A 16012-nucleotide genomic window follows, 5' to 3' on the forward strand; every position below is an offset into this window, starting at 1 on the left:
GCCTAGCGGTCAAACGGAAATGGTTCCAATAATTTGTCCACCATTCATTTTCCCCCATAGGGGATTTTAGAAGCACTTAAAATAAGGGCTGCGTTTCGTGTAGGCGTTCCCCGGAGTGACATTTTGATAACCATGTACAGTTCTCTAGGACAAGGTGACTTTTATCAATATATTCGTCTGTATTTACCCCACCATAATGAAATTCTAATTAGCTGCTAATGTGGCTATCATAAAGAACTACAAATGCCATGATGATCTGGACGAGACTGCCGAATCTAGGCAAAGGTAAGAATCTCTGGATTAACTATACAATGTTAGCTAAATGTAGTAATTAATAAATTGGCTACATTTCTTTAAATGCACAATTCTGTGAACTGTCTAGTGCAAGTTTTAAATTGACACAATAACTGTTAGCGAAGGTATCAGCTAGAGATGACATGCAGGAGCTTGCAGGGATTTGTAGTTTTGCATGATGTGTACTTTGGTGCTAATTAGCATTTTTGAATCTTAGAGTAAATAGAGCTGAATATATTAATAAAATAAACCTTTTCCAAGAGAGATTTATATCGTTATCAAAATGTCACGCCAGGGTAAGCCTACACGAAATTGAACCCTTATTTTAAGTGTTTCTAAAATCCCCTTTGGGAAAAATTAATGGTGGAAAAACAACTGGAACCATTTCCCTATTTGAACGATAGGTTTTATGGGTACTATGACTCTTCCACTGTAGGGCTCTATGATTAAAGGCAGGCGAGATCAAGCGGAACCATTCTAACCAATGAGAGGGCAGATACGCATGTGAACAACAGGCACAACTAAGTAATTTTTCTCAAAGTTGCCACAATGCCACATGCATCCACTTATATCAGTACATTTGTAACAGCCTAAACATTACTTAACATATTTTATTTGGTTTCTTTACCCCCTTTTTCTCCCCAATTGAGATCCTGTCTCATCCCTGCAACTCCCCTATGGGTTCATGCGTCCTTCAAAACACACTCCTTAACACCTGCCCGCTTACCCCGAAAGCCAGCCTCACCAATGTGTCGAAAGGAAATACTGTTCAACTGACAACCAAAGTTAGCCTGCAGGCGCCCAGCCCACCACAAAAGTGTGATGAGCCAAGTAAAGACTTATAGACCTCTGCGCCACTCAGGAGGCCCACATTTGCTAAACTTCTATTAGATCAAATAAGCCTCATGTAATTTGACACTCTCATAGACCATACAAAAAATGGCTTATCTCATGAGGACAGATTTTGGGCGGAGTAAATCGTTTCTCTTCGCCTTTTCCTCTCTGGCTTCTCCAGTTGCTGGGATTGCTGCGGAGAAGGTGGAGGTCAAAGAGGGGTGAGTGTAACCGATGTGAAATGGCTAGCTAGTTTGCGGTGTCCAATAGTAGTGCTCAATCGGTGTCTTCTTCTCTATTGAGACCTTGAAGTACATATTGATACATTTTTAAAGGTTCTCCAAAGCCATAAGATGGTACGTTTTAATAAATACATTTTTGTTTATTTGGACTTTCAATTCTTATGTTCAGACTCAGATTTATCTCCCCCATGCATTTATAATTGCTTTATTTGGTAACATTGACACTTTGCCTATAATAAAATCAAATGTTTTCCCAACTCGCAAAATTGGGACAGCTTCAGCAGAATTTAGCAATCCCAGCTGTAGAGGCCTTTAAAGTCATAGCACCTGGTAGGGTATTCATTGTGTCAGCTATTGTACACTTCAGTACAAGCTGTAAATGCTGTTACGTCTCACTTTAACTCTCATCTTAGCTTTATCACATTTCTGTAAAGCAAGAAATAAATCAGTAAATTGAATTTGAGTGGAAAATATATAATGAAAAACATTTGTATTATGTTGAAATACTCTTTAAAACCATCTGGGTTGGTGTTTATGTTTTCATAAAGGCACTCCCATTTTGATATCTGTTCACCACAACAACTTATGGTTTGTATTCAGTCCACACCCCTGTTTCAGGACATGACTCATACGTTCTAGCCACTGCCTTCTGAATGCCTGATTCTAAATGCCATGCTGAATATGGATGGAAAATAAAAGGCAGTTGTTTCTGTCAAAATAGGAAGCTTTTTGTTGGAGTTTGTTTTTAATGTGCTGTGAAGGAAGGTGCAATCTATTCCAAAAAAGAGACATCAAAGGGAGATGACTTCACTAATGGAACATCTTTTCAATTGATGACATCCTAACCATATGTATCTTGAATTAATTATATTCTACAAAATCAGATTTTCCCTGAACAAAGCATCAAAGGCTATTTAATACACCATATACAAAATACTGGAAGATGTATATCTGAATATTGATGCCCACCTATAAACACACCACACACACACATTGCGATCCCCCCATCCACCACCCTTGCATCGTGCACTGCAGTCTTCAACAACCTCAATCCCCTTCCCCCAATCATTCACCTGCTCTTGCGTCACAGCATATGTCAACGTTGCCATGGAAACAAATGATGCCCTTGCTATTCTGTGGTGTTGATGCAGACAGTACATCTTCCCTTCCTACGGGGGGTTATTGGCTATTATGGCTGCCTAGTACCACCCACTGCGCTGGGCTATTCATAGCAATAGCAGACAGCCATCACCGTTTGGGGCTTTCTGTTCCGAGGTGGTAGATCTCTCATGCTTTAACCAGCAGATGTCTGATATTTCTGGGCAGATACTCTATATATATAAAGTATGTGGGCACCTCTTCAAATTAGTGGATTCTGTGATTTCAGCCACACCCGTTGCTGACAGTTGAATAAAATCGAGCACACAGCCATGCAATCTCCATAGACAAACATTGGCAGTAAAATGGCCTGTACTGAAGAGCTCAGTGACTTTCAGTGTGGCACGGTCATAGGATGCCACCTTTCCAACAAGTCAGTTAATTACATTTCTGCACTGCTAGAGCTGCCCAGGTCAACTGTAAGTGCTGTTATGATGAAGTGGAAATGACTAGGAGCAACAATGGCTCAGCCACAAAGTGGTAGGCCACACAAGCTCACAGAACGTGACCACCGAGTACTGAAGCGCATAACGTGTAAAAACCGTCTTTCCTCGGTTGCAACACTCACTACCGAGTTCCAAACTGCCTCTGGAAGCAACATCAGCACAATAAATGTTCGTCAGGAGCTTCATGAAATGGGTTTCCATGCACACAAGCCTAAGATCACCAAGAGTCGGCTAGAGTGGTGTAAAGCTCGCCGCCATTGGACTCTGGAGCAGTGGAAACGCATTCTCTGGAGTGATGAATCACGCTTCACCATCTGGCAACGTGACGGATTAATCTGGTTTTGGTGGATGCCAGGAGAGCGCTACCTGCCCAAATGCAAAGTGCTAACTATAAAGTTTGGTTGAAGAAGAATAATGGTCTGGGGTTGATTTTTATTTTTCGGGCTAGATGTGAAAGGAAATCTTAACACTACAGCATACAATGACGTTCTGGACGATTCTGTGCTTCCAACTTTGAGCCAACAGTTTGGGGAAGGCCCTTTCCTGTTTCAGCATGACAATGCCCCCATGCACAAAGCGAGAACTTGACTGGCATGCACAGAGCCCTGGCCTCAACCCCATCGAACACCTTTGGGATGATTTGGAACGCCGACTGCGAGCCAGGCCTAATCGCCCCATATTGAGTTGCACTCCCTTTGGCCCTCAGAACATCCTCAATTCTACAAGGTGTCAAAAGCGTTCCACAGGGATGCTGGCTTATGTTGACTCCAGTGCTTATCACAGCTGTGTCAAGCTGGCTGGATGACCTTTTGGTGGTGGACCATTGTTGATACACACTGGAAAACCCAGCAGCGTTGCAGTTCTTGACACACTCAAACCGGTGGACCTGGCACCTACCTCCATACCCCATGCAAAGGCACTTAAATCACCCTGTGAATGGCACACATACACAATCCATATCTCAATTGTCTCAAGGCCTAAAAATACTTCTTTATCCTGTCTCCTCTCCTTCATCTACACTGACTGAAGTTGATTTAACAAGTGACATCAGTAAGGGCTCATTGCTTTCCTCAATTCACCTGGTCAGTCTATGTCATGGAAAGAATGGGTGTTTTGTACTCAGTGTATAGGCTACTAACCATTCTAAGAATTTTGAGTTGAGTTCTTTGTCAAACATTGGCTTCTAAAAACAGCATGGTTTCCTTATCCCTCTGCAGTATCTCCTTCCTCATTTCTGTTAAAACATACCGGTAATTACTTCCCCAATAAACCACCTCTTAGTTTATTTGCACCAAGCTGTGCAATCTCTATTAGAAATGTGTTTGGATCGGAAGACACAGTATTAAACGACTAATGTCAGCAATTTATGAGGTCAAATGTTTCCATTCAGTGACTGACTGCATACCTATGATTCCTGAGCCCATGTTTTTATGTGCCTTGACTTGCTACAATGTATCCCCAGATGTATCTTAGTCTACTTTGTCATCATATATCCTAAACTGGACAGAACTGTGAGAATGTTTGGAATTGGAACCAAAATAGATCACTTGCAATGAAGAATAGACTGACACAATGACACACACGTTTGGGGCTGATAAATTAAAGTTTATACGTGTGTTCATTCACATACAGCTGTCAAGTTGGCGTGGGAACATTGTCTAAGTTCCTCTAAAGACTGGACTAGTCAAGATAGCTGAAGAAACCTTATGTGCCCCTCCCTAGTTCCTTCCCCGCCCAGTTTCTTTTGGCGACCCTGAGCGTTCTATTTTATGACATCAAACCACAATGCACCGCACTGTTTGCAGTTTACCTAAAGTCTCCATGGCAATATGGACTGGTTCGGCCCCTTATTTAAATCAGACCGGAAACGAACGTCATTTTGGGCCAATCTTAGCGCGCTAAAGTGACATAATGGAATTTTTAGGGGTAAAAAACAAGCAGAGGGTTGGGTGTACGCATACCAGTTGTGCCATCTGTGAAAAGAGTTCATACGGGCGAGAAGAACAGGAAAAGCCAAGCCACGACTGTTGTTTTAGCCTCAGGGGTACAGGTAAAGGGGAACCAGAGTTTGAAGATAGGAAAAATACAGGAAACTGTAACCTGAACTGTGTGTTTTATTGCCGGATTTAACGGTTGAATCGCCTTAGTTTATGCGTAAACCTCAACATACCCTCGTGTGAGGGGTTAGAATGGAAACAACCCTCTACCCTTGTAATGTGTTGAATACTCGAGGGATTTCAAGCCTCTATTCCTACAACAGCATGATGAAGAAAGAAATTTGTCTAAACCTGGATGACCAAAGCTCGATTCTGAAACCGAATCTCCGGGACGCAGAGGGAATTCTGAACTCCCCGGACTTGGGACTCTTGAAATTGGCGACTCCGGACCTTGAACGATTGATTATCCAATCGAATGGAATGGTTACCACGATCCCAACCTCTCAGTTCCTCTACCCAAAGTCAGCCAGTGACGAACAGGAATTTGCCGAAGGCTTCGTGAAGGCGCTTGAGGATCTTCACAAGCAGAACCAGCTGAGCGAGGGGACGTGCGTACCGCCGGACAGACTGGACCTTATCAGCTCCAACGCAGCCCCAATCGGCTTGCCGTCAGATCTGCCAGTGTACACGACATTGAACGGCTATGGTAATAGTCCACTGGGCAGCACAGTGAATTATTCCACGGATACAATTCCATTCCCACCACCACCTTCTCATCTGATGAGCGCGCATCAACAGGCGGCTGCGGCGGCTCTGTCACGACTCCAGGCGTTGAAGGACGAGCCGCAGACGGTCCCCGACATGCAGTGCTTTGGAGACAGCCCGCCTTTGTCTCCTATTGACATGGACAACCAGGAGCGCATCAAAGCAGAGAGGAAAAAGCTGCGCAACAGAATAGCGGCGTCCAAGTGCCGCAAAAGAAAACTGGAGAGAATATCCCGTCTTGAAGACAAGGTCAAAAACCTTAAGACACAGAACACTGAACTGGCCTCCACAGCCAGTGTGCTTAGAGAGCAAGTAGCCCAGTTGAAACAAAAGGTTATGAACCATGTCAGTAATGGATGTCAACTTCTCCCAAACCAAGATCAAGCTTACTAGAGGACAATGTAGGCCTATGAGGTACCCACCACCATGGGGTTCGTTATCCTTTGGGGATATGGACTAACTGAAACCCAGTAGGCTATTTGCCTGTTCTAATAGAATACAAACTCATTGCTGAAAATCCATTAGAACTGGAACACTATGGGTCTCTCTTAAAAAATGTGGCTAACAGACTAATTTTGCTGCCCTCTTCAGAGGAAAATGCACTATCAGCTCTCCAATGGACAGTAATACATAGCCGAACAAGGATAGCATTATCTGCATGTAAACTGGACAATCTCAATGAGTGCACCTAAACACCAGAATGTCAGTGAGCGCATGTCATCCACTGTGTAATATATAATGCCTTACTTGTTTACAAGCACTTATTTACCAATGACAAATGTATATTTTATTTACTAAAACATGTCTTATTTTGCATACTGTCTTTTATATTTTCTGCAAATATGAATTGTGCATGTCTTGTAAGCTCGTGTTGGCTACAGTAATTGAATGTTGTGCAACTCTGTGTATCTGTCGCTATCCATGAATGTAGCCTTCGTTGTTGGCCCTATGTAGCCATTTTGAACGGGATTTGACCTCTCAAAGCTGTTTTATTAAATTCTATGAATTGTTTATTCTGTTGTCAAATGTTGTTGTGGACCGACTGTACTTTATTTCAGTTCCTGTCCTATTACACATTGTGCCAGCTATTTATTATAGCCTCTACCAGCAATGGATTAGTGTAGAATAGGTGCATATTGTTTCCCCCGCTCCCCCTATCATGTTGTATTACAGGCTTTGTTACATTGAAATAAAAAGGGGTAAAATAGGTAGGTAGCAGTGGGAGTCCTACACTATTATGCCACCTATTGGCTTGATGAGGGTAATACCATTGTCAGTTTGGGCCAAGAGGCTACTGTACACCCAACACAAAAATGTGCCTCAAAGACAGATTTGAATAAATGTTGACTCATTTTTCACACAATGCTTTTATGTTTTGTTTATTAATTCCTTGTTTTATCAAACCTGGAGTTAGTGTTACAGCACAATTCACATGACTAAAACCCAACTAAAACCCAAGAAAGAAACATTATTTACAGGGGGAAGATAGGATGGAGAGCTAAGAGAGAGCTAGCTGAATTGAACAGATACCTAAGTCAGAGGCAAGTTTACAGCTGTAGCGAAACACAATCAACAAAACTAAAGTTACCCAATGCAGTATAAATAATAGGATGTGATAAGTACTGATCCTACTTAGAACACTTTTCCCTTTTTGAAAATTGCCACAGTGTAGGCATACATGCCAAATGCTTCTCTATCATTATTACAATATGACAGGCCTTTCAGTTCAGCCCTAAAAATGTGTCTAAGTCTTGTCCTAGCGGGTGTCATTTTTGGAAAGACCTAAGCAAAGCTGTCTAAAGGGTCTGCTATGAGGGATCCTTGGGACATCCCTACCCCCCCATTGAAGTTGACATTTAAAATGGTTATGTTCATGGTTAGGTAAGTGTTATGGTTAAAAGGTTAGGGTGCGGGTTAAGCTAAAGTTTAGTGCAGGGACGTCCCAAGGATCCCGGATAGCACAAACCCTGCCTAAATCCTTCAAGCAAACAGTATTTGTTAAATACATGCTTTGTTGGCTGTTAATATTTCCCATCAAGGAGAACCAGGAGACTGGAATTTGACACAGTATTGCTCTGAGAGGAATACAGTATTTACACTAACATTATTACACCCACACTAACGGCTTCATGGTTGGTTTAAAAACATGGACATAAGTATTTCCCATTGAAACACCTCGTACATGATCAGGAGAACATACAGTGAAATGGAAGTGTCTCAGTCTGGAGGAGTATGTCAACACTTTAATTTCAATTTTGGACCAATCTTTTTTTCAATACTGATATAACCGTCTTTTTTAAACTGTGATAGTGCAGCCCGCAAACAACATACGAAAAACCTACTTCATTAATAAATAAATATACTGTGTATAAATATAGATGGCCGTGACAATGTCTTCATGTGCCTGAGTGCATTTCGTTTGGCTCTAGCTAGTTATGTTTTCCTCATGTATATGCCAACAAGCAATTCTCTCTACACTGAAACAGCAAAATCACACAAACATGACATTGAACATGTTTTAAAAAAAAGTATTTCCTCCTCGCAAAATAAAAAACAAACCACAGACTGCCAGACACCGGGAAGTGATTGGAACGTGATGTAGTATAAGGGTGCTGTACCCAGTGTCGTTCTGTGTGTGTCTTGTACACATGAATAAGAGGTAATTGTGCTGTAGAGAAGCAGTGTTATACACTGACAAGAAATTAGAAGCTTCATTTAACTGTTCTTCACACATGCTACGTTCTTAAAACAAACCAGTTTGATTCAGAGGGGCGTGGCCCATAAGTTTACAGAAGTTCCATGAAAAAAAAATTAACACCTCTCACAATGCACAGATATGTATACATAAATATTGTAATTGTTTACTATGTTTATATATTTTCACATTTTAAAATGCATATTCATTCATGTCTGAACATTTATACATACTGTTCTCTTATACTTAAGACACCTTTATCCATCAATCAATATTCTCTCTATCAAGGTTTGCGAGGGGGGGAAAAATGAACAAAAGTAAAAAATAAAAACAATAAGGACAGGGACCAGTACTCAACACATCGTTTTCTTTTTCTTAAATTCCGCAATGAAAAAATATTAGAAAATGACCATGACTGATAACCAATATGCATTGGATTTTGGTCGGAAATGTTTGAAAACACAATCTCATCCAATTTTTGTTAACACAAATTTGGACCATACCTCACTCACGCCAATGGATTTGGTGGCTTAATATGTTCTGTCACCAGCCAAATCGGGGACATATAAAAAATAAAAAAAAACAGCAAAGCTATCAACAGTAAACAGATAATCAGCAATGTGGCCCTTTGAAAAAAGTCATAATCCTTTCAGGTTCGAGGCCGCAGTAAGGGGAGTCAGAGGAATGTGAACTTTGGACTTACAGTAGAACACCTATAGATAGACGGGGGACTGAAATACAGAATGGATTTTTTTCGGATTTTCCATCCAAACACAAACCCATCACAGACCTCTTCCACCAGCTGAGAAGGTTGTAGGAAGGGGGTGTGTGTGTGTATGGTGTGTTTAGCAAGCACAGTCCTGGTGGGGGCGTTCGGGCTGCTCGGTGAGCTGGGGCCCCTGTTTGGCCCCTGTGACGGCGGGGTCGGCGTTGTCCAGGCTCTCCGACATCTTCTCACAGATGATGTCCACCAGCCGCTCAAACGTCTGCTTCACGTTGATGTTGTCCTTGGCACTGCACTCAAAGTACTCAAAGCCTGCAGAGGAGAGGAAAGACAGATGTCTGATTAATTAAGAGATGTTCAAATCTAACGAGTGATGTGTACTTGTTGTAATCATCAACACTTGACATGAATTTGTCCATATATTGTTGCCCCAGAACTACTGTACACAGTAACTGCAGATGACCTTAAACCCGACCCTAGGCAACAGCGACTAGGATCAATGATGGACTCTTTATGACATAGATGAACTACATCGCTACTTTATTCGCACTGCTATGCTTTATCTTGGCCAGGTCGCAGTTGTAAATGGGAACTTGTTCTCAACTAGCCTACCTGGTTAAATAAAAGGTGAAATAAATAAATAAAAATAAAATACTAAATAGTATCTAGCAAGATTGAGATCAGAGGTTATTTTTGAGTGCATTTCACAAGTGGCTAGTTTACATCAACTACCTTCACTCAAACAAAACAACTGCAACGGTTTTAGTCTGCAAACTTTGGTTTTGAATCGCCACATTCTGGCATGTCTGCCTCGTGATTTGTTGGTCGAGTTGTCAAACAAGAGCCTAGTCCCTATTGCCTACAGTCGGCTTTTAGAGACTACTGCAGGTTAGGAACATAAAACTCATTTTGTAGTGAAAGGAAACTGATAACTTGTTGCTGTCAAATTACATTTTTCAAGATACAGTAATCATAATCCTTATTATATGAATATCCTTCTTGTGTATGAAGGTAGCACCCTAGATTTGAGCTGTGTGCACTGTTCCATAGCAAGGTCTACTCTGCTAAAAGGGGTGGATACAGATGACCCACCATGACACACGTAGTGTCACAACCAATCTTCTTCAGAGCTAAACATATTTCTTACAGGAGCCACAGAGAGACTGGAGACACAAACCTCCTGCTAGTGTACCAATACGGCTCCTCTCCGCCCCCTCTGCTGTCATGCAGGAAAGTATAGGGGTCTGACTGGCCAAAATCCTAAACAAACACACCCTCTAAAAAAAAGCATAACTTTCAGGTCTAGTCTATTGTCATGAGATATTTCCCATACAGTTATATTACTGGGTAATTAAGTCCAGTGTTCCAACTCACCCAGTTGGTCAGAGAGCTGCCTGCCCCGGTCTGCTGCCACCACCCTCTCATCCTCCATGTCACACTTGTTTCCCACCAGCAGGACCTGGGCGTTGTCCCATGAGTATGTCTTAATCTGGGTGGACCTGACACACACATTAAAAACTGAGTTGTTATATTAAAGGATCCTATCATAACTTCCCATACTGAACATGTTTAGTTGCGTGCACGGACCCTCATTCAAGCAGGCAAAGCAACTGACGCTTGATGGGTGCGGTCATCAAATTATTTAACTTTTGTAGAACATAAACACAATACACAGACAAACACGCTATTTCCCAGTGGATCCGTACCAGTCCTGCACGGCATTGAAAGAGTCCTCGTTGGTTATGTCATACATGAGCAGGAAGCCCATGGCTCCTCTGTAGTAGGCTGTGGTGATGGTCCTGTACCGCTCCTGGCCGGCAGTGTCCTGAGAGAAGCACACGTTATATCACACTATCAGTCATTATATCATACACACACGTATACTCAGGCACAAAAATAGCCCTGCAATGTACTACCACATAAAATAATGCACTAAGTTTAACCTCCCATCGTTAAACATTGTAGTTGTGGATAAAAAAATTAAAAAAAGATCCTAACTTTAATATTCCGTATGATGTCAGAAGTGTAGTTATAGTATCAATTTAGAGCCAGCACACGTAGCAGTGCAGTATATCAGAGTAAGATTCTGTTTTAAACAAGCAGTGAGATGGCAGTGCGATAGATACTCCAGTAACATAACACAGAGAGATGCAATAGCACTCAAAACCATTTTCTGATGTGTTTAAGCAGGTTTTATGGGCGTCACCAGGCCATAATGATGCTGCACATAGGAGAGACAGCAACGATAGACACTTTAGAAAATGAATCAAGGTCGATTTAGGAAAACTAGACATTTATCAGCATACATGTTTTTTGGCTTCAGCGATGTTATAACACCGAGACATGATCATGTTCACAGGATCATATGAATAGAGTAAACCCACACTGACAGCATATAATCTTGATTTATTCCATACATGTCAAGCAGGATATAAATCAAGATAATATCTTGGGAGAGGGGATTTGCTCACATTAATAAAAGGTAGCACCCTAGATTTGAGCTGTGTGCACTGTTCTATAGCGAGGTCTACTCTGATCTAGCAACTGAGAAAACCGTTCAAATTTCAATAAACATGTAGATCTAGGTGAGCATGTGTCATCAAATCCTCAAATTACATTTTTCAAGATACAGTAATCATAATCCTTATTATATGAATATCCTTCTTGTGTATGAAGGTAGCACCCTAGATTTGAGCTGTGTGCACTGTTCCATAGCAAGGTCTACTCTGCTAAAAGGGGTGGATACAGATGACCCACCATGACACACGTAGTGTCACAACCAATCTTCTTCAGAGCTAAACATATTTCTTACAGGAGCCACAGAGAGAGACTGGAGACACAAACCTCCTGCTAGTGTACCAATACGGCTCCTCTCCGCCCCCTCTGCTGTCATGCAGGAAAGTATAGGGGTCTGACTGGCCAAAATCCTAAACAAACACACCCTCTAAAAAAAAGCATAACTTTCAGGTCTAGTCTATTGTCATGAGATATTTCCCATACAGTTGTCCCCCCCATTACTTTATAGCAAACAAACTCAGAACTAGCCTACTTGCCAAGACCTTTGTGCTCATTCATATTTCACAAGGTAAAATAGTACTCACCAACCCTGGTCCTGGAACGCTACACGTTACGTATGTTTTTGAGCCAGCACCCGATCATGCTCTTGTCGAGCAGTTTATTCGTTGGATTAGGTGTGTTAAGTGCTTGGTTGAAACAAAAGCCTGCACACCTTGTACAGTAGCTCTCCAGGACCAGGGTTGGGGATTAGATACCGCAATGGGTTGAATCTGTCAATGTCTGTTCTTCATCCAAACTAGCCGACTACATATCCGTTAGATGAGGTAAATGTGTAATTTGGTGTAGCGATCCCTTTAAAGCAAGAACACCCCTAATAACATAAATGAGCTAATTTGTGTTCAACAGAAGAATAATTATAATTTAGTTACGGTCAGTGTCTTACCCAGATCTGCAGCTTGATCCTCTTGTCGTTTCTGTAGATGGTCTTCACCTTGAAGTCGATGCCCACCGTACTGACAAAGGCCGGCGTGAATGAGTCGTCTGCATAACGAAACAGGAAGGAGGTCTTACCCACACTGCTGTTGCCAATGATCAGGATCTTGAACATGTAGTCAAAGTTCTGGTCTGAGGACTCCTTCTGTCCATAAGTGGCTGTTGCGGAAGCCATCTTTGGAGGGATAGAATGACGACAAATTAATTAATGCTTTTGTTGCCCATTTAAAATAGATTTTTTTTTATTCTGTCAAAATGGCAGATTTATCCATTTGCTTTGTCAACAATCAGAGGATCGTTTTTCAGAGAAATCCATGAGCACCTCTTTTGGTATATGTCTGAGGAAATGGGCAGGTAAGTAGACCTACCAAATGATTTTCCCTCATGCTCACCCATATCCAACATCTACTTTCTCTATGAAAAATAGCTACATCGAAATAAGACAGTATGTTTTGACATCAAACCAATAACTATGAAGACATTTTCCTAAACGCTTCCAACGGCAGTGGTAAATAGAATGAGAATTATAATCTAACACCTCTCTGGGAAAGGGACAGACAACTATCAATAAAAACGGCAGTGAGTCAAATCATACTGATTGATGCTGACTTTTCAATGAGCTGTAAAGCCTTTTAGTAAATAATTGACTTGAGATTAGTCACACCCTTCAAATGTATTCATCAAATAAAGAGAAGGATGTTTAAAAAAAAAAGCCTAAAGCAATGTATTTTTGTGGAATGCTATGATATGGTACAACATTTTTAATTAAAACCAAAATAGTTGAATTTTGAAATAGGCGTTATGCTTTGATTGTATGGCCTATTACAGTATTAAGGACCCATATCCACAGTGTGATTTTGATGGCTTTGAATGTCAGTGTATCCTTGCAACTAGATTTCATTGAGTAATACCATAATAATAATAACAACAAAGTGATTTTGACACTGAATATTTGGACTCCTCCCAGATCTCTTTCAGTCATTTGATACTACAGGCATCTTTTATTGATCCTAATGGTGGTGAGGACAAGCCTTGCCTGCTTTCAAATAAATGTATCCACTAAAGTACAGGATCAAAACTGATTGACCTCCATAACACTATCTTGAGAGGTGGGAGTCTTGGAAACATCTAATGTGTCCTGTGGCGCTGTATAGTCAGCTCCTGCACATTCTAGTGCGCATATAAGGTTTAAACAGAAAAACGATACTGTAATAATCTTTATCATGCATAGTAAAGCAATGTAATGAAAACATTTTGTTATAAATAAATGTAGATAGTCATTGCTTACATTGCCTGGACATTTCAGACAGTAAAATCGCCAAGATAAAGAAGGCGGAAACCGCAGGGCTTAGGCTAAGCATCGGCTAACCCATCTATGGCTGGGTGTTTTGAAAATAGATTTTAGCGCATGTTGTATACTTGAATGGACAGGGACATGCAGTTACATCAGGCGGTTTGACTTGACATTTGCTATACAATGTACGTAGATAATTGTATTTACATGGGTAAGCGGTCTTGGTCACAGGGAGATCAATTAAGCTATTGGGTCACCATTGTTCAGCTAGCTATCTAGCTAGTTTGACGCCTATCTTTATAGCCAGCCAGCCAGTTGCTGCTGCTTTCCTCAAGATTGCTAGTGGGCTCGAATGGCTCGCGCACCATTCAATGGGGGGGTTAAAACATTTCGAAACATGTTTATTTCCCAAATAACAGTTGCTCTTGGTCATTCAATATGATTTCTGTTGTAATGGCAGAAAACCTACGCTACATTATTTTTAAACAGCCGCATTGACAGCATAAACATCAGTTCATCCAATAAAACATACACGGCTCCCTGCAATTAGGCTTAGCTAGCATACTAGGCTAGCGAAGCATTCCAGCCTCGCTATATGTCAAATGAAGGTTACTCTTCCTTATTTCGCAAATAAATTGTCCCTCTCCACTTTTATATTTACATCTGGAAACATAATCTAACCCTTTCTAGTGCTATCATTTCTTTAAATGACTCGCAAAATAATACCGCTTGCGGCTTACCGTGAAAAGCCTGTTTTTATCTGCAGCGCTATTGCAGCAGTACCCAGTATCGCACCTGCAGAACCTTGGGCGTCACTTGATTGCCTGTCACCGAAGGGGCGGGCTCAGAGTAGAGCTAGAGGATGACTGACAGTCTTTTAAACCAATCGAGACTGTTTAAGGTCGCTGAGCGTTCTAGGGCCTACCCCAATACCTCTCTCATTATTGAGGGGACTAGTTATGGATAAAGGTACAAATCGATTGTCATCAAACTGTACAATAATTTTCTCATGATTCATAAAAAAATATGTTGCCACCTATCCCTTTGCTAGTAGGACTGTATTTAGAATGATTGTCTTATTTGTTTTACCTTTATTTAACTAGGCAAGTCAGTTAAGAACAAATTCTTATTTTCAATGATGGCCTAGGAACAGTGGGTTAACTGCCTTGTTCAGGGGCAGAATGACAGACTTGTACCTTGTCAGCTCGGGGATTCGATCTTGCAACCTTTTGGTTACTAGTTTGACGCTCTAACCACTAGGTCACGCTGCCGCACCGTCTTACTGAAATACGTTCAGATAACCATATGTCATCTGATTTGTGTTGAAAAAAACATGCATATCATTGCAGCATTCCAAGGTCAACGTTATTCCCAATAAGCATCCATGATGTCAAAAGCATGTAGACTTCTTTATTGGCAAGGTGGACAGGCGTACAGGTACAGTAAGAGCGTTGAAACCCATAGTAAACAGTTGTGTTTAGATTGTCGAGACTGCAGACTGAATAGTTCTGGTCCGGAGAAAAACATAGGAACAATGTGCCTGAAACAAGGAGGAATCTCCTACTCTACTGATGCTATCTAGAAAACATACAGTTAGGAATAGAACTACTGTTCCCTGAAGGAGGGAACGAGGTAGAACATATTATAGGGGGTCAACCAATCCTATTCACCTGAAGCAAACTGAAATCAATCCCAACGGGCCAATTAATGCAGAGCCCGCCCTCAGAAGCCCCACCTCCCTGGCTATAATATGAGGGATCGCATACACTTCCTAAATTCAGTACTGCTCTTCAGCGAGCCCAAACCCCCTGATGGCGTGGGGTCAAAATAGGTTATACCTTGTTCACTCCTTCAGGGAACAGTAGTTATATTCATAACTGTACATTTCCTTTCAGTCGGTCACTCGGTATAACACACTATGGGTACTTTCAATCATGCTCCAAGCTGGCTCAGAGGGTACCACACGACAGCCCAAGCACACACACAGCTTCCACCGGCTGCAAAATGGGTTTACAGAAGTCACCTTTTTCTCTGATACTTACCCAAGAATTCTGAACTGTCAGAACCCCATATAGGGACCTAGAACCTGCTGCAACTTGGCAATGCACACTGA

General features: G+C 41.5%; 2 protein-coding genes and 1 long non-coding RNA gene across 3 annotated transcripts; 2 read left to right on the top strand and 1 right to left on the bottom strand.

The window, feature by feature from the left end:
* Window positions 1-15: 15 nt before the first annotated feature.
* On the top strand, window positions 16-2094 carry LOC149970824 (uncharacterized). The gene is made up of 2 exons (XR_016492744.1): window positions 16-819; window positions 945-2094. It is a non-coding gene; the product is annotated as an uncharacterized LOC149970824 (long non-coding RNA).
* A 2821-nt stretch (window positions 2095-4915) lies between these two features.
* Window positions 4916-7039, top strand: LOC110508902 (transcription factor JunD). The gene has a single exon (XM_021589802.3). It carries the CDS (start codon window positions 5164-5166, stop codon window positions 6067-6069), a length of 906 nt encoding a protein of 301 aa, XP_021445477.3. The 5' UTR covers window positions 4916-5163; the 3' UTR covers window positions 6070-7039.
* LOC110508903 (ras-related protein Rab-3A) lies at window positions 7040-14750 on the bottom strand. Its single transcript, XM_021589803.3, has 5 exons — window positions 14640-14750; window positions 12556-12780; window positions 10802-10920; window positions 10470-10594; window positions 7040-9407 (listed from the first exon to the last, which is right to left on the bottom strand). Exons 2-5 carry the CDS (start codon window positions 12778-12780, stop codon window positions 9217-9219), a joined length of 660 nt encoding a protein of 219 aa, XP_021445478.1. The 5' UTR covers window positions 14640-14750; the 3' UTR covers window positions 7040-9216.
* Between the last annotated feature and the right edge of the window lie 1262 nt (window positions 14751-16012).

This window comes from Oncorhynchus mykiss, chromosome 28 (assembly GCF_057628025.1).
Source record: "Oncorhynchus mykiss isolate SJ-2025 chromosome 28, ASM5762802v1, whole genome shotgun sequence".
Lineage (NCBI taxonomy): Eukaryota > Metazoa > Chordata > Actinopteri > Salmoniformes > Salmonidae > Oncorhynchus > Oncorhynchus mykiss.

What these genes read in the sequence shown, in the direction of transcription:
- LOC110508903 (XM_021589803.3), bottom strand. Translation starts at nt 12,780, where the DNA reads ATGGCTTCCGCAACAGCCACTTATGGACAGAAGGAGTCCTCAGACCAG. An exon ending in GGATCAAGCTGCAGATCTGG is followed by an intron (nt 10,921 to 12,555) that starts GTAAGACACTGA and finishes TGCTTCTCTCAG; the next exon opens with GACACTGCCGGCCAGGAGCG. An exon ending in TTCAATGCCGTGCAGGACTG is followed by an intron (nt 10,595 to 10,801) that starts GTACGGATCCAC and finishes TGTGTGTGTCAG; the next exon opens with GTCCACCCAGATTAAGACAT.
- LOC110508902 (XM_021589802.3), top strand. Translation starts at nt 5,164, where the DNA reads ATGGAAACAACCCTCTACCCTTGTAATGTGTTGAATACTCGAGGGATT.